This window comes from Marmota monax, unplaced genomic scaffold, assembly GCF_021218885.2.
Source record: "Marmota monax isolate L192 unplaced genomic scaffold, Marmota_monax_Labrador192_F-V1.1 WCK01_AAM20220418_F8-fsc00082, whole genome shotgun sequence".
Taxonomy (NCBI): domain Eukaryota; kingdom Metazoa; phylum Chordata; class Mammalia; order Rodentia; family Sciuridae; genus Marmota; species Marmota monax.
Window position 1 is genome coordinate 3,459,692 of NW_026695207.1, and position 20,663 is coordinate 3,480,354.

General features: G+C 45.1%; 1 protein-coding gene across 1 annotated transcript in view; it reads left to right on the forward strand.

Moving 5' to 3' along the window:
• Nsun2 (NOP2/Sun RNA methyltransferase 2) overlaps positions 1–15,798 on the forward strand; it is a 33,208-nt gene extending 17,410 nt beyond the window's left edge. The window contains exons 10-19 of the mRNA XM_046430363.2: positions 4,689–4,762; positions 5,237–5,367; positions 5,767–5,863; positions 8,399–8,580; positions 8,857–8,949; positions 9,351–9,486; positions 10,155–10,235; positions 10,379–10,517; positions 12,109–12,148; positions 14,825–15,798. Of these exons, the coding sequence (XP_046286319.1) occupies positions 4,689–4,762; positions 5,237–5,367; positions 5,767–5,863; positions 8,399–8,580; positions 8,857–8,949; positions 9,351–9,486; positions 10,155–10,235; positions 10,379–10,517; positions 12,109–12,148; positions 14,825–15,107 (1,256 nt within the window). The 3' untranslated portion in view covers positions 15,108–15,798. The remainder of the gene's footprint in view (positions 1–4,688; positions 4,763–5,236; positions 5,368–5,766; positions 5,864–8,398; positions 8,581–8,856; positions 8,950–9,350; positions 9,487–10,154; positions 10,236–10,378; positions 10,518–12,108; positions 12,149–14,824) is intronic.
• Positions 15,799–20,663: the final 4,865 nt, after the last annotated feature.

Genomic DNA, 20,663 nt, shown 5'->3' on the forward strand with positions numbered 1-20,663 from the left:
GCAGCAACGATTTGCTTGGTCATAAGCCAGTTGTTTTATTAATGGGATTGCTTGTTCTGTATCCCCAAAAATTTTGGCAGCCGTTTGAATTATCCTATCTACAAAGTCAGCGTAAGGTTCATTAGCTCTCTGTATTACCTTAGATAGCTGACCTTGTAAATCTCCATGTCCTTGTAAAGTCTTCCATGCCCTAACTGCATCTTCAGCAATTTGTGCATATATAGCAGGATCATAATCAGTTTGTTGCCGTTGACCCTCATAAGGTCCTTTTCCTAACAACATGTCTAGATTTCTTTGAGGGTAACCGGCTGCTGCATTTCGCCTAGCTGTCTCTGCGCAAAATTCCTCATTGGCAACCTTCCATAACAAATATTGTCCTCCATTTAGTACAGATTTACACATGCTAGCCCAATCTGCTGGCGTCATGTCCAAGTTAGTAATGGACTCGACCATGCTTACCGTGAAGGGAGCTTGGGGACCATAGGTTGTTACAGCCCCCTTTAATTGCTTCACTGTTTTAAAATCTAAAGCACGGTGAATTCGCTGCCCTCCTGCCTGTTCAAGTACAGGGCATGCTAATCTTTGAGGTCCTGTCTCAGGATCCCATTTATCAACTACGGGGTTTGAGGGCCACTCAGCTGTCTCCATCGGTGGGGCTGTTGGTTGAATTACGCCCTCTTTTGATAAAACGGAGTTAGTAACAGCCTCCTGTTGTGGCCTTTTTCCTAACAACCCCTTTTCCTTTAAATTTTCTTCCTCCGTCTGACTAGCTCGAGAGACCTTCTCTTTTGCTTGATCTAAAATGTCTTTCTCCATGGTCTGAACCTCTAACAATTTACTTAACATCTTTTCGGTTTGTTTTTCACTAATTTCTAATCTACTATAAAGATAACGCAACCCAATAAGATAACCCAAAACAAAACCGAAACTGAATGAAACAAAAATGGAATAAAAAATCGTTGTATCAATTTTCTCTTCCTCAGGGCCGACAAACTTCAAACCTTTAGTCAACCATTTTTTCCAGTTTGCCTGAGAAATTTCTAGGGGTAGGCAGCTTGAAACAAAAACAAGATAAATCAAAACAAGAACGCACTGTTTTTTTTTTGAAATGGTCACCCATTCTTTTGCTCTTCCTCAGGGGCGAGCAATTTCACTTACCTCCAAGCTTCAGAAGTTCCCCGCACGGGCCGCCAAATGCCGCAGTCTGGCTGGGCACACAATTACGAGCCACCACACAGCTTGTAGATTCAAACAGCAACTCTTTATTCCCGAACTCACACCAGCCGTCTACAATCATGTTCTGGGGAAATCCACGTTCTCTGCCCAAATCCACATCCACTGGGCTTCTATCTCCCAAAAAATACTGTCTGAATCCCTTGAGAACTCAAGGGGAACTCAGGCAGCAGGATACGCCCTATTCCCAGCAGGAATAATCTTAAACCTTAAACCTGGAACCTAAACCGGGAACGCCCTAATCCGCCCTGGTCCTTGAGCAGGGTCACCTACATACAATATCACTGCAAAATGTCCTATTTCCACGAGTCCTTCCACTAAGCAACATGGGGTACGCTGGCAAGGAAATTGTCATACCTACTTGGCTAATGGCTCCCAGCACCAATGCTCATCTGTGTTGTAGTCAGAAATTCATTCCTTTTTAAAGCCAAGTAGTAATTTATATACGGACCATATTTTGTTTACCTGTTTGTCTGCAGGTGGATACTTGGATTTCTTCCACCTTTTGGATGTTGTGAACATGGTATATAAATACCTCTTAGAGACCCTGGCTTCAGTTCTTTTAGGTCTGCAGCTGGATGGTGATATTTTTCCTGAGGACCCCTCCATATTATTTTCTATAGAATGACATCATTTTGCATTCACTTTCCCCATCATATTTTCTTAATACCAAATAGTAAGAAGATTCAAACTTGTCATGTTTTCAGAATAGAAAGTTAACAGTTTCCTACACTCCCAGGTATGAAGCAAGTGGAACTATAAGTGACAAAGCGTGTGTTTCTAAGGTAGCGTCCACTACTTGGCTTTCATTTGGTTGGGTTCATCTCATCTGTGGCTGGTCTGGTTGTGCACTTTAGACTAGGATTTAATATAGCGTGTTTATTTTGTTTTTTTATATATTGTCCTTGGAAAAAGATTTCCGAACCATGATTTTTGCATGGTCACACCATGTTTGGGGTAGTACTTTGCTTCAGAAGGTATGTGAAAAGGATTGGGGGAAATATAATTAGTAGTTTCACTATTAATGAATCAGACTTCTAAGCATTTTAGGTCAAGTGTCAGAAGTCTTAACCTACTTGGATTTACACCTGCTTTAGCCAGGACTCTTGGAAAAATGAGAGTCTAGGTTGTTTGATAACACAAACTCTCACATGTCCCTTGCCGTGGTCTGTTCCCAGATCTCTGAGAAAGAAAAGGATGGACCGTGCTTTCCCTGGTGGCATGCTTAGCTGCTGTTTGCCCCTTAAACCTGAGGGCTAGTTTCTTTGTGCGAGGGTTCTCAAATGCTTCTTTTGCTAGTGCCTTTGTGTAAAAATGACTTTCTCTGGTTTCTTTGTGAACGTTTTCTCAACTTGGAATGGGTGGTCGTGTCCCCATCCTGTGCTTCTTTATGTAAAATTTTTTTGTAGATTCTTTTAAACTATTTGGTGTTTTCTGCAAAGTCTCTTGTTGCCTGAGTACTTCGGGTCATTACGGTTATTCCTTTTTCTGCTTTAAGCTCATGGCTAAGACCAACAGCCAGGACCCCTGATTACAGGAGAAGAAAGCTCTTGCAGCAGCGAGTCTGCTTCACTCCCAGTGGTGACATTCATGCAGTACTTGTTGTTGCACTCCTGTCCGCATGTCTTATAAGATCGTCCCCTCTCAGGACCAACCTGCCTGCTCCATAGCTGCTGTTTTAGAGGGGCAGGTTCTCACCTGAGCACCACATGCTCTGACATCATCCATTTCCAATGCGCCAGCCTTTGCAGGAGCAGTCCAGGTGAGAGAGTGTTCTCTGAAAGTAGAGTTTCAGTTTTGGCTCTTCCCACAGGTCTCTCTCTGTGGCACAGCTTCATTCTTCTGCAAACCCAGGGGTGTGTGCCTTCATCCACATTTAAGAATCATTAGCTCTCCAGGGTCCTGGGGCAGATATTGTGGTGGGGCAGGGATGCCTCCTTGGAGGACTTTTCAGAGAGCAGTCAGTGCTGTTGGCCCAGTTCATTTTATGTTTGGAGAGTTTCTTAAGGGGTGGGGCAGATATGTGTTTGTGTGTGAATTTTTAGAGTAATTGATTGATTTTTGCAATATTTTTTTCTAATCTTTACTGTGTTGAAGAGTTTGGATTATGTATATTAAATTTTATACTGTGATTTTTTTACTTACCTGATATGTAGTCCGAGTTTTTCTTCTTGTTAGCAAAGGTCTGAACAGATTTGTTGCAGCTTGCTGTTGGTCACTTGAGTGTCCTGTTCTATAGGTGTTTCTTATTGGGAAGATGAGTTTCCCACATGCACCTGTCTGATGGTAATTGTTGCGTGTGGTTGTTTTCAGTCCACACTCGGGTGCTTTGCCTTAATCCTCTGCCAGAGGCGCTGCACAGAGATAGGGCTTCCTCTGAGAGCAGAGCTTCAATCTTAGTGGTCACTGGTGTCCTGACTGGAGGTGTCTGTTCCCCAGGCGACAGTGCTCAAAGCTTTTGCTGGAAGAAGGCAGCCAGTACTATGTAGACTACAAATAATGGGTCAGTGTTGGCAGCTCCTAACCTTCTTACTGGCTGGAGGTCACCCTGAGGTCCATCACGGGGCCTCAGGGCAGGGTTCAGTTCAGGAAAGCGGTTTTTTAGTGCCTGTGTGATTATTGAGTGTTTTAAACTTTAACAGAAGAATGTTCAGAAATGACGAAGGTCAGTAAGGTACTTACATAACATTTCTCATTGACACACGTCCACCTTGGGAATTCTTTTACTTTATTGGGTTTTTCTCTTCTGTGAAGCTGGAAAATCTACACTGGTGATCTGTGCCTACTAACTGGTTTAAATCGTTTCCCAAAAGGGCCCACATTACAGATTCTTGTAATGTCACTATTATAAACACTTAATGCCAGAGTGTGTGTTCACAGTTGTCCCTTTATTTTTAACATTGGGGTGACTGTGTCCTGACTGGCAATTTTAGAAAATTTATTTTGATCTAAAACTGTTTAAAAATTTTTCCACAGTTCATTTTTAAGAGTTTCTCTTTGGCTCTGGGGTGTGTTTTAGATATAACAGCATGAAGACCCCAGTCATCTGACTGGTGTGTAGCTATAAGAAGAGGGAATTATGAATTTTAGCTGCTTTGGGTACTGGTTGCTGCTCAGAGGGGTTAGCCTTGCTTTCATATACACAACTTTGTTGAGCTGTATGCATCTGTTTTAAGTGTTCAGTTAAATGATTTTCAGCAAGCTTACCAAGTTGAGTACTCCTCACCAGTTTTAGATCATCTTTGCTATCACAAAAGGTTCCTTATGCTCATTAACATGCATTCCCTGCTCCACCTCAGTCCATAGCTGTTGCTAATCTATTTTGTCAGTGAATTTTCTTTTCCTGGACATTACCTATAAATGGAGTCATAATGGCATATGATCTTTTGTGTCTGGCTTCTGTCACTGGGCATAATGTGCCTTGCATTTTTGGAAACTTTTTTCTTTCTGTGAAGGTGCTCTTGAACTCGCTGATGTGTCTGCTGAATTGCCAGGGCTGAAGTGGATGCCAGGCGTTACACAGTGGAAGGTAATCCTGCTACAAGGACCATGTTTGGATAATGTGAAGAATCCTACATCTTGTTATGTGGTTTGGTATCAGTTAATCACTTAATGACAAATGGTATTATCTGTGTTTCTTTCTCTGGCAGTGGAAAAGTTTTCTTGCCTTTATTTATTGTACAGAAACCTTTGTCATCATCTCCATAAGTACAGCTTTGCTTTTATTTGATGGTCTGGAATTCAAGCTTTGTTTTCAATGTGAAATAATTTCACTTTACAGTCTTAGGTCAGAAACAGTCAGGCTTGTTTTAAAAGTAAAAAGAAACCTATGTGGAAAATGGTTCTTTTGTGGTGGTGGTTTTGTTTCTGACTTTGCAAACGTCCAGTCTTTGGACAGACTGAGTTGCTCTTGGCGGGGTGAGGTTGGGGGGCATTTCCCTGCACCTGTGGTTTTCTTAGCATTGGTTGTGCTTTTAGTCTAGAAAGCTGCCCTCTCTTGCAGGTTATGACCAGGGATGGGCAGTGGTTTGCGGATTGGGCTGATGTTCCCCATAGCAGGCATACCCAGATTCGACCTACCATGTTCCCACCAAAGGAACCGGAGAAGTTAGAGGCGATGCACTTGGAGCGGTGGTAGGTGTGTGGGCTCCAGGTCTTGGAGAAGAGGGGGTGTGCTCTCTTGGAGAGCCGTGAGGTTGGCAGGAGGGTTGGAGGCAAGCCGGTGATATTGCTGTGAGGCCTGGCTAAGTGTGGCCATCCCCACATAGGAACTTTCCAGCTAGCAAGGTGTTCCTAGTGTCTCTTGGCTGTGGTATGGAGCATTTATAAATAGTGGCATTGATTGAGCTGCAGTGTTAAGTTTTCCCTTGGAAACTTCCTGTGCTCTTAAAGATTGCATTTTGGCCATTACGAGGGTGAGCTGTGAGTGTTTGCAGTTAAGACATGAATTTTCTGTTATATCATCTTTATTTTAATACTAAAGAGAACAAATTTTGAATCAATCATAAAACTCGAATTTTCTGTGTTTTTTAGCCTTAGAATATTACCACATCATCAAAATACTGGAGGGTTCTTTGTGGCAGTATTAGTGAAAAAATCTTCCATGCCATGGAATAAACGTCAACCAAAGGTAAGGGCTTTTTTCCAAAAAGCATGATAGGACATTTGATCTTTTTGTACATTTAGGACAAAAAGTAATAGGAGTCCAGTGCCAGAAGTGTAGAGGCAAAGGGGAGGTTAGGGGGAGGCAGGGGCATTGGAGTTAAGAGGGTCTGAACCTGCACAGGAGAATTCATTTCAATTTTGAGTTTTCCAAAAAGCAGGTGTTTCTCCCTGGAGATAGATAGTGGAAAAGGCTATTTGGGGGGAACACATTGCTTCTACATCCTAAATGGAGGTATTTAATAACAGTTGAAAAGACAAAACATGAAGGCTGCCTTATGGTCCCAAACCTGAAGCCTCTGGGTTCTGCTCTAGCACCCCAGCCCACTGCCTGTTTGTGGCACTTGTTTCACACCACAAGGCGTCTCACTGACTGTGAGGAGTTGTGGAGGCTTCATCCCGCCCTGGAGACACAGCCTTGCCTGTTTGTAAGAATCCTCTTTGCCTTCTGGTACCCTTAACAAGGAGGCTGGGAGGCAGGTGGGGTTAGAAGGCGACCCCCCTCATCTCCACCCGTGGTGCCATTTGACATGTGCTGTTCCTATCTTTGTTTTACAAGTTATCTCATAAGTCAGCTTTCCATGTATAGAATATGGCCTTGGAATCAGGGTAAAAATGAGTGTTTCTTTAAGACCCATGCTTGAAAATTAGGACAGACAATGCTTAGCCTTTGGAGAAACAGGAAGTGTTTTTTCTAGGGGCCCCCATATTCCTGGGCACGTGTTCCAGGGCACCTTTTATGATTCAGCCTCGTCTGGGATCTTAATGCTGGGGTGTCCCAGCTCCCATTTCCAAGGTAGAGCCCCTGCATGCTTAGAGCTGTGCTTCTAATAGAAATGCACCAGCCACATGTGTAATCTATTTTCTAATAGCCACATTTTAAAAAGTCAAAGTTAATTTTACTAATGTATTTTATTTGTCCCAGTATATTTAAAATGTTAATTTTGAGTAACCAGTATAGGAAATTATTATTGAGAAAACTTTTCATTCTTCCATACTATGTTTTAACAATAACACATAATTTGTTATTTGCTTGTTTGTTGATAGGATTAAACCCAGGACTCATGCTAAGCACATGCTCTACCACTGAGTTACATGCCAGCCCTGGTAGCATGTTTTAGTTGTAACTATTCATGTGACTTGCACTAGTATATTTTACGTGGTCAGTATATTCTCAACTGGCTAGTGGCTTTCAAACTTCCCAGCTGAGGCTCGAAGCCTGCTCAAGTTCATGGTTTAGATTTACTTGCATTAAGGGCTGCCTATGTCTTTGTCACATACTTGAGTTTTGACTTTGACTTTATTTAGCCTGACATGATTACTGTCTTGCTTTTTAAAACATTTACTGGCTCAGGTAAATGTTAACACTGCTCTTCCATTTCTGCCATTTCATCTGTTCCTTACTCAATTCAGCAGTAGTTTTGCTGGCAAGCATAGTGTGTGCTGTCTGGTGATGAGGTGGGGTCTTAGAATCTATTTGGAGTCACCTCCTGGAATTCATACCAGCTATCTGTATTTCTAAGGCAGTGAAAGGTTGTGGAACAGAGGAAGCACTGTGGAGAACAGGCCATCTGAGATGGGCCAAGAGACAGAAGGCACTTTTCAAGATTTGACAGACAGCTCTGTCCAGGGCACGGGGTTGGTTTCATGCTTTTCATGCTGAAATGGAAGGTGCTCTGAGAGGCAGTGCCGAGCTGTTTTAAAAGCTTGGACTCAGGCCTGAGTCGAGTGTTGGCTCCTCTGCTTAATAGCTTTGTAACCCTGGGGAAATAAAACTCGTTTGCCTAAAAGTATCCTAATTTGTAAACTTACTTCACAAGGATCAAAAGGATACATATTTTTTAAATTTTTTTTTTTTTTTCCCCTGAGTGCTGAGGATTGAACCAGGGCCTTGTGCCTGCTAGGCAAGTGCTCTCCCATTGAGCTATGCCCAAGCCCTAGAAGAGTTTAGTATAAGTGAAACGTTTTGTTGATACCCAACCAAATTTAAATTATACTATTGCCCTAAATCGGCAATGTGCTTCTTGTCAGGTGTCTCTTGGACCCTAAGGTGTGTGCTCTACCTAATTCCAGATGCCCTGGAAGCTCTTCACCTCTCTCTCTCTTGCTTCCCTTCTTTATGTGCTTATCTTTTTGCACCTGCCTAGTAGTTCAGGAATTGTGTTTGACTCATCCTGTACTTCACTGTGCCTTGCATGAGCTGATGCATAGGAAGCATTTATAATTGAGAAGGAACTGGTACTTCGGGCCTGGCGGGCCCTACCGAGGATCAAGAAGTGTGTGCTCCTTAGGAGACCAGCTTAAACCCTGAGGGCATATTGCCTCTGAATTCCATTTATAACAGCAGACAGGTCAAAAGCTCTACTTTAGAAAAACTTTTTTTTTAACAGTGCTATGGAAAATTATAGCAGATTGATTTTGTGAACTTGACAACTTTTATTTTCTTGAAGCAGTGAGAAGTTTACATATCTTTATATAAAAACACATTTATTCCCTACAACAGGTACAGGGTAAATCTCTAGAGACCAGAGAAGCCACACAGTTGAGCACTGCAACTCCCACAGAGGGGAAACCTGTGGATGCCTTAGAGCCAGAAAGTCAGCTGGTCACTGGAACTGGTGACTCAGAGATAACAACACCCGAGAATTTAGAGAATAATGAAAATAAGAAAGATGGCGTGTGTGGGTGAGTTATTCTTTGATCCTGATCATCTGGTGCCTTTACAGTCTTCTAAGGAGTTGTTGGGCCCAGGGCCTTTCCTGTGGGGACTTTGTACAGGTGGGGTGTAAGAACATTGCACACAGAGGCCTTAGTTTAGTGGGCATGCACCATGATTGCTGGGATCCATTGGGCAGCTAGAAGCCTTCTGCCTCTGCCTTCAGCCTTCAGCTAAGGAACCATGTGCTTTTGGTTACTGTGCGGGGTACCCATTCATTTATCTCATCCTTATTTTCTTCTTAGTCCTCCTCCGTCAAAGAAAATGAAGTTATTTGGATTTAAAGAGGATCCATTTGTGTTCATTCCTGAAGATGACCCATTGTTTCCACCTATTGAGTAAGGATTAATTCAGCCTGTTTAATTCTTCTTTTGCTCATGTGATACATGCACCCCTGCTCACGTGTGCACTCTGTACAGCAGCATTTACTAGATGGTCACTCCACTGCCTTTTGGAAAACTGGTCCTTTGCATATCTGTAAAAATCTCTTGAGAGGCTCCTATGTAGTGCAGGTGTCTCATGTCCCTGTCACTGGAGTAGCACTTGAAGGAGAGAAGCTGCCCTTGTTAATTTAGGACCCTGACCTTGTGCCTCAAGTACTGCCCGGCAGTTCTAGGTGAAGGTAGATAAGTTTAGCAGAAGTCCGGAGCAGAGCTTGGATGCTCTTAACCCACACTGCAGTTGTGGAAGCTGAACGCTGTTGGGGAGAGTAAGATGTAACAATTTTATTTTGTTAAAGGAAATTTTATGCTTTGGATCCGTCATTCCCAAGAATGAATTTGCTAACTCGAACTACAGAAGGGAAGAAAAGGCAACTCTACATGGTCTCTAAGGAGCTGAGGAATGTGCTGCTGAACAACAGTGAGAGGATGAAGGTAAAACTGCGCAGGCTTGTGACTGTGATTCAGGGTGTGCAAGATCTTGGCACTTGCTCTGCCCATGTGCAGAGTGGCTGAGGCCCCTGCACTTGGCCTGTGATTTCTGAGCTGGTGGCAGGCACAAGTCTGGATCCCTACTGTATCCTCCTGGAGCTGGTCCTCTGGGTGGGAGGGTAAGGGCATGGAAGCTCTGGCTGTGCTCAGGCGGGCCCTTGTACTTTGTCCTGTTGTACATTTTCCTTATATTGGCCATTTGTAGACCTTTTGTCATTTCCTTTCCTGCTTTTGAGTCTCACAGGTCACACATTTTTTATAGCAGTGTTAAGACCTGATCTGCCTTGTGCACGCTCCTCTCCAGGTGGTTCTGCTAGGTTGTCAAAGACTACATGCTGTGACAGTTCCTTGCTTTAATGGCCATCAGAATGCATGCTGACCTATTCTTGCGTTTCCAAAATATCCAATTTTAATCTCTAATCATTTGTCATGAGCCAATGACACAGGCCATTTGCAGCTGTTGGTGGGTTCTTGAAAACCCATTGTGGCAAGGCCCATTCCCCTCCCTGGAGCTGCTCACATACAGCTTACCACCTCATAGTAGAAGGGAATGTTTTGATTATCCTGATTTTTGTTTGTGTGTTTCATGAATATATATTTTTTTCTTACAGGTTATTAACACAGGGATAAAAGTCTGGTGTCGAAATAACAGTGGTGAAGAATTTGATTGTGCCTTCCGGTTGGCACAGGAGGTAATTCTAGGCAAAGCATTTGGCTCCTCTAGGGGACTTTGTACAGGTGGGCTTGGGCTTCCTCCTGTGGGGCACGCCACCCACAGGTCTGTGAGCAGGTGATGATGTCATGGATTGCATCATGGTGATCTTTCTTCCCACAGGGAATATATACATTGTATCCATTTATTAATTCAAGAATTATTACGATATCAATGGAAGATGTGAAGACATTGTTGACTCAAGAAAATCCATTTTTTAGAAAACTCAGCAATGAGACATACAGTCAAGCCAAGGACCTGAGTAAGTGATTTGGATGACATAGAGGCACAACTTGGGTTGTCTCTATAAGAATGAAAATATATATATATATATATATATATATATATATATATATATATATATATATATATATATACAGGCGTTCCTTCTTTTTTGGCATATTTCTCAACCACATATTTCAGAGTATGCCTCCATGTCTGCCTTATATCCTCAGATTTATCCAGTTATGGATATACAAAACCTTTTCACTTGTCATATGTGAAGATCACGAATTCAAAGCCAGCCTTAGAAACTTAGCAAGGCCCTAAGCAACTTAGCAAGACCCTGCCTCTAAGTAAAACATTAAAAAAAGACTGGGAATGTGACTCAGTGGTTAAATGCCTCTGGGTTCAATCCCTGGTATCAAAACAAAAGTTTTGACTTAGCAGTTAAGAGTTCTAGGTAATTTGGAGCTCGCTTAAAGGATGTAGGAGGATGTGTGTGGTTTCTGTGCAGACTATGAGCTATTTTGTATGGAGGCCTTAGTGTCCTGGCATTCTGGTCTCTGCTGGGGTCCTAGAACCCATCATCAGCATAGACTGGGGGGCTGTGCATCGCAGTACTCTGTACTGACTATGTCAGTCTCCGCAGGGCTCTGGAGAAATCTGGCATCTCCAAATGTTAAAGATCAAAGGCATCTTTAGGAGTGCTGTTCTGTTTACCTATCCCTGGTCAAGCCCCTGGTACAGCCCAGAACCCACAGGAGTCTGTGGGCATTGGGGGCTGGCCTCTTGAGCAAGCCCTCGGGGTAGCTTGCTGAGCGCAGGAGTCCTGGGCCATGCCACCAACCAGCACTCATCAGCAGGTAGCCAGGGGGACAGGCTCTGGTACTCGAGTTCACCTGTGTTGTAAGGCACATAGGACCAGCTAATGGGGTATCTGGTTCACCTGGTATCTTTGCCAACCTTGTTAAAGCAAAATACTGCCATCTGGCCAGCAGGCCATTGCTCTGCTAACCCACCAGGATAGGTTTTTGGTTACATTTTCCTTTTATATTTCATAAACTTCCACTTCAGGTCCTTCTTGGGGCATTTTCTCCAAGGCATAAAAGTAATTTTGGCAAGGTCTTCTAATTCTGTTTTCCTTGGGCCTCTGTCCCCTTGTCCTTGCTGTGTTCTCAGCGCAGCTGTATATATTCAGAAGGGCTTCTCCACCCAGATTCCTTTTTTTAAAGATGATAAATATTTTGCTTTAATTAGTCATACATGATAGTAGAATGCATTTTGACATTATACTATATGGAGTATAACTTCTCATTCTTCTGGTTGGACATGAATTAGAATTACATTGGCCATGTAATTATACATGCACATAGGATCCCATTTAGATTCTTTTTTTTTTTTTGATTGTTGATAGACCTTTATTTTTTTTGTGGTGCTGAGAATCAAACCCAGTGCCTCACACATGCCAGGCAAGTGCGCTACCACTGAGCCCCAGCCCCATCCACTCCATCTAGATTCTTAGTCAAGAGAGGATTATTTGCTATTTCCTCAAAACAGCATAATGTAGAAGCACAATCAGTTGTGTCCACTGACTCGGGCACTTGGCAAACTTAGTTCTCTTTCTCTTCCAGCAAAAGGAAGTGTCGTGCTGAAGTATGAGCCGGATTCTGCGTAAGTCAGCGCACCCCATTGCCATTGGTTGTGCTGCGTTCTCTCGGGCGAGGGAAACCTTGAGGGGTGGTGGGAACCTCGGGGCCCTTGAAAGCCTTTTAAGAATGTTACACCGAAGGTAAGACTATGAAAACCTCAGAACTGAAATACTGTCTTTGTAGATTACCATGAGGATACTTCTTTGTAGGATAGTCGGCTGGGAGGCAGGTGTGATATGTTCATGTTTGTGGAGAACAAAATACGTAACACTTTCCAGGCATTAGGAATTGATTTGACTTCTGACTTATGTGGAAAACTGGAGTGTTGCACAGTGAGGTCAGGTTGTTGGTTCAGCTGGGTGTGGTCCCCATCACACTCAGGCGTAGTTCCAAGGCTGGTTAAGACAGGCTGAGCCCTGCTGTTGCTCACTTCTAGGTTGTCCATTGCTTGTACCTGCTCACCCTGGAGCCTCACAGGGATCCCTGGAGGCATAGGTCCTAGTATCAGCGGCAGCTGCCAGATGAGGAAACGGGGTGAAGAGTTAGGTGGCTTCCTCCTAAGTGGTAGCATCTCAGCCTCACCTCTAACACTGCTTCTTTGTAAAATAGAGGACCACTTCCAAGAGAAGGAATACGGTGGGGCCCAGGGCTGAGTTGATTTGGGGAGTGGCTGTGTAGGGCCATTGTGTAGTTTTCTGTGAGTTGGGCAAGGAGAAACCTTTAAAGCCCAGATGTGAGAGGCAGGAGCAGACTGGAGAGCTGTGTGGTTGGGGCTCAGCCACAAGGAGGGAGGGAGAGAGGATGGATATACAGCCAAGACCTGAGCCCCTTGCAGGATCTGAGGTGCCTTGTGTTCCCAGGTGTCAGACTGACTGCTGTCTGGTGTGTGCTCTGTGGGGAAAAGGAGGTCTTGATGTGGGAGTTAGGAGTAGAAGGGGAGACTGTAGAGTGGGTGAAAAACAGATGAGCTGGGTGGCAGAGGCAGGTGACTGGGGATTAGATGCCAGGAGTACTGCAGGTGGCCCTGCAGCATGTGAGGTGGGTAGAGTGTGGGCAGTGAAAGGGCAGGAGCACGTGGAGATCACAGCTGAGCATGTGTCGTCTCCAGGACTGGGAACAAGGGGTGCACTTAACACTCATTTTGAGGTGCTTGAATGGACATGGAAATGGACTTTAGGGCAGGCTCCTGGGTAGAGGTTTTAGAATCAAGGGGAAAGAAGGCCAGGTCTCATGAGCGTACAGCTCTCTTCCGAGTCCTGGCACTTGGTGAGGTAACTTAGGCTTTAGAGGAGCTGGGTTTTTAGGAGAGTAGTCAGTGAAGATGGGAGTGCTCAGGGAGGCAGGAGCAAAGCCACAGGTGAGGACATGTGGGTGCCAGAGTCACATCGGGTGTCCCTGCAATTTGCCAAGGTGGTCTGTGATAGCCTGGTGGCACTGGGTGGATGGGTGCTACGGACAGTTGGGGAAGGGGCAGAGGAGTGCAGCGCTGATGTGGGCAGCTAGTGGTCTGCTGTGTGTAATGGGAAGGGTTTTGTGGGCTTGGGAGAAGATGTAAAAAGGAGGACTATTAGGTGTGCTCGTAGGCAAGCCGGGGAAACAGAGCACGGCCCACCAGCATATTTTGAATGAGGCAGTTTTCTTAAAGTTTGAATCAAGACCCAGAAATGTTTTTTTAAAAAAATAGCAGTGACATCTGGCTCTGATTGGAAAACATTGGGGTATTCTAAGATGCCAATACACTTTCCACACATAAATACTAGTTTCCACACAGGTAAATGACAGCTTCAGAAATTATTAGGTTTTGTTTGTTTGCTTGTTTTTGGGGTTAAGAAGATGGGGGGTTGGGAATTTTTTGCATTTTTCTTGATTTTTGTCAACTTACTGTCTGTGCTTTATACCAGGAAAAATGGGAAGGGGTTGATGTGGTTCTTACTCTTTTTAGTGGTTCCCCGCTTCCTGTTTGGGTCCTTCTCCTCACCTATTTGTTTTAAAAATTCAGTCAAAGCCCTCTGCATCCCCTCCTCAGCCTGTGTTTAAACATGGCCTTTGGGAGCCTACCCCTTGGATGCCTACAACCCTGGCTGGGGGGCAGTTGTCTGGGTCAAGGAGGGAGGGGGCAAGGTGCCCAGTGGCAAGAGTGGGGACTGCGAGGTGGGACTAGCAGGCCTGGGGAGGTGGTAACACAACAGAGCTGTGCAGTGTGCCGTGGGGTTCAAGTCATGATGTGCTCACCAGAGACCACGTCACGTGAAGCTTGGAGTGGGAAAGAACATGCACCATGGTCCCTGGCTGGGTTCTGCCACTCCTGAGTCACTCAGCCTCTGAGGCCCAAAGCTTGTTCACTGACTCCACCATGAGGTGGGCAGGAGGGCTCCAGGGGAGAGGCCACTTCTTCACCACAGTGTGCTGCCCCTGGGGGAGTGTGTTCAAGGCGGGGGGGGGGCGGGGGGGCGGGTAGATCTCCAGCACAGAGCTAGCATGCAGCCTGCAGAGGTGGGGCCATCCCATTGCCTGCTTAGGTGAGCTGCTTCAGGATGAGGAGGAGGAAGTGATCTCCAGATCCTTCTTCAAGAAGACCTGCCATAGTACCAGACACAATGTCCTTCCAGCACCTTGAGGGTGTAGTGTGCATGCTAATGTCTCTTTGGATGCAGTTATGAACACAGCTGATGTAACATGCAGCTGTCTTCTTCTGTAGGAATCCAGATGCCCTGCAGTGCCCCATTGTGCTGTGTGGCTGGCGGGGAAAGGCCTCCATTCGAACTTTCGTGCCCAAGAATGAACGACTCCATTACCTCAGGATGATGGGGCTGGAGGTGTCTGGAGAAAAGAAGAAAGAGGGGGTTGCTCTCACTGAAGACAGCACAGCCACCACTGAACTGCCGGAGGATGGGCTGGGTGAGGAGTTGAGAGCAGAGGAGGCAGGCCTTCCAGATGCCACCCCTGGCTGTGACCCCACAGCACCCGATCCACCCCGATGAGGATACCCCACAGCGCACGATCCACCACGATAAGCTATTAATGATGATGCATATATCATCAAGGGCCGGTCTCCGTTGGCCCTTGGTGACAAACTAAATTAAGAATGTCTTCTGAGCTGTAAAGTATATATTTTTTAAAACTGAAAACTGATGGAAAGATCGATGAAGCAGTCTGGGAGGATTGGTACTGCTTCTGGGTGGAGCTCGTGAGAAAGTGTCTTTTAGCTCCCCTCCTAGTCGCTTGTCTATCATGGTGACAGGTTTTCACCTTTAAGCCATCCTCCTCTCAAGAAAGTTGCCCCTGTAGAATGTCTGGTCCCTTTTCTTAGACCTATATTGGTCTTAAGGTCCAGTCTCTTAAGTTATTTATAGGAAGAATTTATAGCTCCTTATAAAGTCTTGGGGACGTCCCTTGGCTTCCTAGCAGTGTTGAGTTGCACATGGGCAGTGTGGAGAGGATGTGCAGTGGGGTTGTTATCTGGACCTCAGATGACTTCTGTGCCTTTGTAATAAAAGGTGAATATAACTTTTCAGAGTAAGTACTCTGTTGTGAATTGGGATACTAATTACGGGGCCTTTACGTGCTTTTATTCAGTTTTTATTTCTAAATGGGGTTGGGGTCTTTTTTATTTTAAATGAGGTTGGGAACCCTTGAGATGTTTAAATAAAGAGCTATTAATGATGATGCGTATATGCAGGTGACTCGATTTTTGCCCTTCTGAGGCAGAAAAACTTATTTTTGGCGAAAGGAAATGTTGGACTCAAAACCCTCTTGTCTTACCCCGTGAAAGAAATGTTCAGATGCAGACTGTTGTGAAGTTGTCAGTGTCTTCTGAGCCACCTCGCAATGGCTTTGCTCCTCACTGTTCCAGCTCAGAAGAAGCCGGGGTCATGTGGGTGAGGCCCCAGGAGGGCCTTGACAGGGAACCTGTCACTGATGCTGGGTGGACAGGAGCCTGTTTGAAATGGCTGCACTTGCTGATGGGTGCTGGGGGTGGGACACTGCTTATCAAGATTCAGCAGAAAGACTTGTCACCTGCCTCAGCAGTTGCCAACAGTCTTCCTTTATCAGCATCTGCCCCGTCTCACTTCAATGTCCTCCTCCCATAGAGGAGGAGCCTTCTCCAGTAACCTCACACCAAGAGAGGACCACTCTTCGGTGCTGATAACTTGGCCGTTTGACCCCAGTCTCTTATGGAAGTTTACACCGGCCACACATCTCACTCGACTGATGCATCTTCTGAATATCTCCTTTGAAATACTTTCAAACCTAACAGTCAAGGACTCTGGTTTTTAAGATGCGTCTGCTGGTGAGGTGGAAGGCCTGGGGCCATAGAGGTGTAGGGAGTCAGTGACTGTCCTCCTCTTGGGCCATGTTTCCCTTGGCTGCCGGGACATTTAGGGCAGCTAAAAAAAAAAAAAAAGATACTCTTAACACCTACAAAAGAGGAGGTTTTCTTCTCATTTGAGTTAATGTTTTGGTGAGGGTTTCTGGTTTCCACACAGGCTGGTGTTTGCTGGGGGTGTCACCAAAGGAACCTGGTGGGTGGGGACTGAGGGAGACACACTTTACTTACAGCCTCTTGTTCCCATTGAACTACGGATGATACTGAAAAGATGAATAAAAGAATGGCAAATATGCATAGCCCTAACCACTTCCCAGACCAGCAAATGTGCAAAATGATCTGTCAGCAAAGTCATTTGATATAGCATCTTTATAACAACAGAAAACCAGGAAGACCCCTGGTGTCCAGTCCGTCCTGGTCACTGCGTGGAGCACTGCAGCTGCCCAGTGTTCTAGAGTGGTGACTGCTGAGAAGGCAGGGTGCCGCCCCTTGTGTGGGGGAAGAAGCCTTGCACTCAGAAGCACATGATGTCCTTTCGAATTTGTGTCAAACAGCTGAAGGACACAGAAGCTGACAGTACTGGTTGGCCTCCCAGGAGGGGGTCTGCATGGGCCAAGACCAGCTGGAGGAAAGCTGAACCAAGGCTGTCTTCAGCCTGTTTGATAAATGAATAAGTGAATGATGAACGCGTGGTGCACACATGAGAGTCCAGAGGACAGAATTTGTAGTGGCGTCCGCGGCTTCTGGAACATATATTTCATTTTAGTAATGGAACTCTGGGCTGTCATCTGTTCTTGCTCACTTTGGGGAATGCCAAGTAGCTGGTGTGGGGAGGCATTGTGGCCTGTGTGCCTCAACAGTGGCCCCTCTGTGATCCCCAGCTCTGGGGCTCATGCCTTCGTGCCTTCCCACGTGTGGGCTGAACCTGTGACTTGCTTCTAGTGCAAGGATGATAGCAGTAGTGGGTGCTTCTGTGAAGATGAGGTCACACAAGACTGGTTCCCATCTTCTGACAGCACGCTCCTTCCTGTGTCGGGGTCTCTAAGACCACCCCTCCATGCTGCTGCTCCAGGGGGACATGGAGGACTTGGCCTAGGCATCCTTGAGCTGTGGCAAAAGGGAAAGATGGTGGTGTGCAGAGCAGACCCGGGGGTGGGGGGCATCCTGGAGTCCTCCCAGGGAAGTTGTGACCACATGTGTGAAACCTCTTCTGGGGAGGCTCAGTAGAGTCCCTGCCAGGGATTCTGCTAGGATCGTGGGCTCTTCTACATGGCACATCCAAAATTCCAGACCCAGAGGAGGAAAGCAGGTGTTCGGCATAAGGTGCCTAAATGGCTTGTGGTGGGAGCACTCCTGAAATCCAGGTCCCCAGGTGACAGCAAGATGCCCTGTTTGAAAGGAACTCGGGTCCTTGGCCCAAGGACGCCCTTGGTGCTGAGTCCTGCTGGCTTCCCCTGTACAGCTGTTGGAAGCGTATCCCGGCCTAGGTGAGCTGTGGGATGGTACACCCCCGAGGGACCTCAAAGCAGACCCTCAAGTCCTGCAGGCTCTCCTACCTACATAGCCGTTCCGTTTCACGCCACTAAATCCTGAGGTCCTTCACCGAGACACCATAGCTAACAGATACTCCTACTGAGTGGCCCTGGGCAAGTTTCTAGGCCTCCATTTCCTCATCTGTGAAGTAGGTGTAGTGCTAGTCCCCTGATGTGGCCTGGTTAGCAGACACAGGCAGCAGAGAGGCCAGCGCCCAGCAGCAAGTGTTCTGAAGTGGAAGCCGATTTGAGGGAGAGGATTTGCTGAGATGGTGCACTTTGATAATCACTGGCTTCTCTTTTGCTAGTGAACAAAACCTTTTGATTAGGAGAAATGTATCGAGCTTAAATTGTCATTTTTTTGCTCACTTTCTGCCACTACGAAATTTTCAATACTGGCAGTGACTGAGGTAGTGATTGAATCAAAGCCCTTAGAATCTAATTTCTTTTTATCTGCTGGGGAGGGGATGTTTCGTGACACTTCCTGAGCTGCCAGTGGCAGAAAATCAGGAGCTGGACACAGCAGGGACTATGAAATTACATAACAGCCACTCTGCATTTCAAACACCGATCTCTACCACCTACATCTCCCATCCTTAAAGCTAAACCTCCATATTATAGATTTTTCTAAGCATAAAGAAAAACTAATAAAAACTAGAAACCATTGGTCCTCTGTTGAAACTACCATGATGCAAATTAATTCATGTTCCATTTTGGTTATTTATAAAATTGTTGATGTTAGGAGAAGGACCACTTTTAATAATAGAAACAAATACCTGTGGTTTTTTTTCTGGGTGGATTTTGGTTACAACAAAGCATATTCCAATAACAGATCTCTACATACCCAACCAGTTTTTTGTTTTTAATACTTTTTTTTTTAGTTGTCAATGGACCTTATATTTGTTTATATGTGGTGCTGAGAATAAACCCAGTGCCTCACATGTGCTAGGCAAGTGCTCTGCCTCTGAGCTACAACCCCAGCCCCCAACCAGTTTTTAAATAGCAACAACTATAAAGCTATACGAAGCTCTCCAAGTGTGCTACCGAGGCCATACCAGAACCAATAGATGCATGTTCCTGTTCATGACTGGGCACCTCCCATGACCAGCATTGTACCATTTGCCTGTGTTGGAATTTGTTGGGCAAATCAATCTTTGGAGAAGTCAGACTCCTCAGAAACCAGACTCTGCTGGGAGTTTGCATAGAGGAAGTTTGGATCCAAACCTGGGACTTCGAATGTAACAGGTTTGGAGCAGATGGGTTCAGGGAGAGAGGCCGTCACAACTTGACAAAGCTCTAGTGGGTCACGTGGGGAGCTGGCGTGGCTTTGCGGAGTTGGGATCTGGGCCTTCATATCTCACCATCAAGCCAGTCCTGAGGTGGGAGCTGCCCTGAGAAAAGGAGACCCTTCTTCTTAGCGCAACACCCCCAGAGTGACAACCACGGGCTCCTGAATACCTGCAGCTTGACGAGGACAGCTTTACGCTCCAACACCACCGTGTCCACTCACTTTTCAGCATGTCCCTTTGTAGTATGAGATGGTAATTAGAAATAGGAAGCATAATTTCCAAACCATTGAAGAAAAAGTAGCCAAATTGCATCAGTCTAAGGAAGGAACAAGGGGAGAATGGTAGAAATGCAACAAAACTATAAAAATGCAAAACAGCTCGAATTTGCTAATGCAAGATGCAGATGTGGGTATGGTATTTTTAATTATGTTTGAATGGCTAAACATTCACACAATTCACTACCCGAGGTTCCAGTCAATCACCGCCTCCCTTCTGTGCCTTCCCCGACCCCGTCGGCAATTTCCTGCCTGGCCGTCCATAGATAGAATGGGAAGATAGAAATGGCTAGGTACAATGTCCCCCTTTTCTACCACTGTTGACATGTACGCAGAATGTTCTGTTCTAGACTTTTTATTATTATTATTCAATAAGAGATCTCCAGGATCATTTCCTGTCAAGTACAGAGGAGCTTCATTCTCAGAGTGACAGAGGCTACCCCACCTAACCAGACCCCTGTGAGTGCACATTGAGGTTGTTTCCAGGCTTTGGTTATTTCTCCAAAAGCCTGCAACACGTGGAGGTTGGAATAAACGGGAGTATGTATATTTTAAATTATGATAGGTATTGGGTGCTAATATAAAATAGAATTTATGGCAAGACACGGTAAATGGGGAAAACAGGGAAATGCTATGTGTTTTATGTTTATAAAAGGAATAACCCAGCAAAAACATGTAACTGCCTTTAACCTTAAAACGCTTTGCAATGACATATGGAGAAAAGTGATGTTAACAATACAAGAAGAAAATGACAAACCCAGTGATACTAAAAACTTTAACAATAGCATCTATCAGAAAATAACAAATCAGAATGTAGGAATTTGGGTACCAATTAGCAAGCTTCAGTAAACACCAAGACATGAAATAGAATACATGCTCAGTAAGGGTTATTAATAATTCAAAAGCTCATTCTTATAAAAGACCAATAAAATGACCAAGCCTTTGCTTGGGTTGTAGCTCAGTGATAAAGCATTTGCTGGTACATGTGAGGTACTGGGTTCGTTCCTTAGCACCACATGAAAACAAAGGCATTGTGTCCAAGAGAAGATCACGTCTTTGGTAACTTCTCAGTAAGAGAGAGAAGTCCATTCCATCATTGGAAACTTAAGCTTGC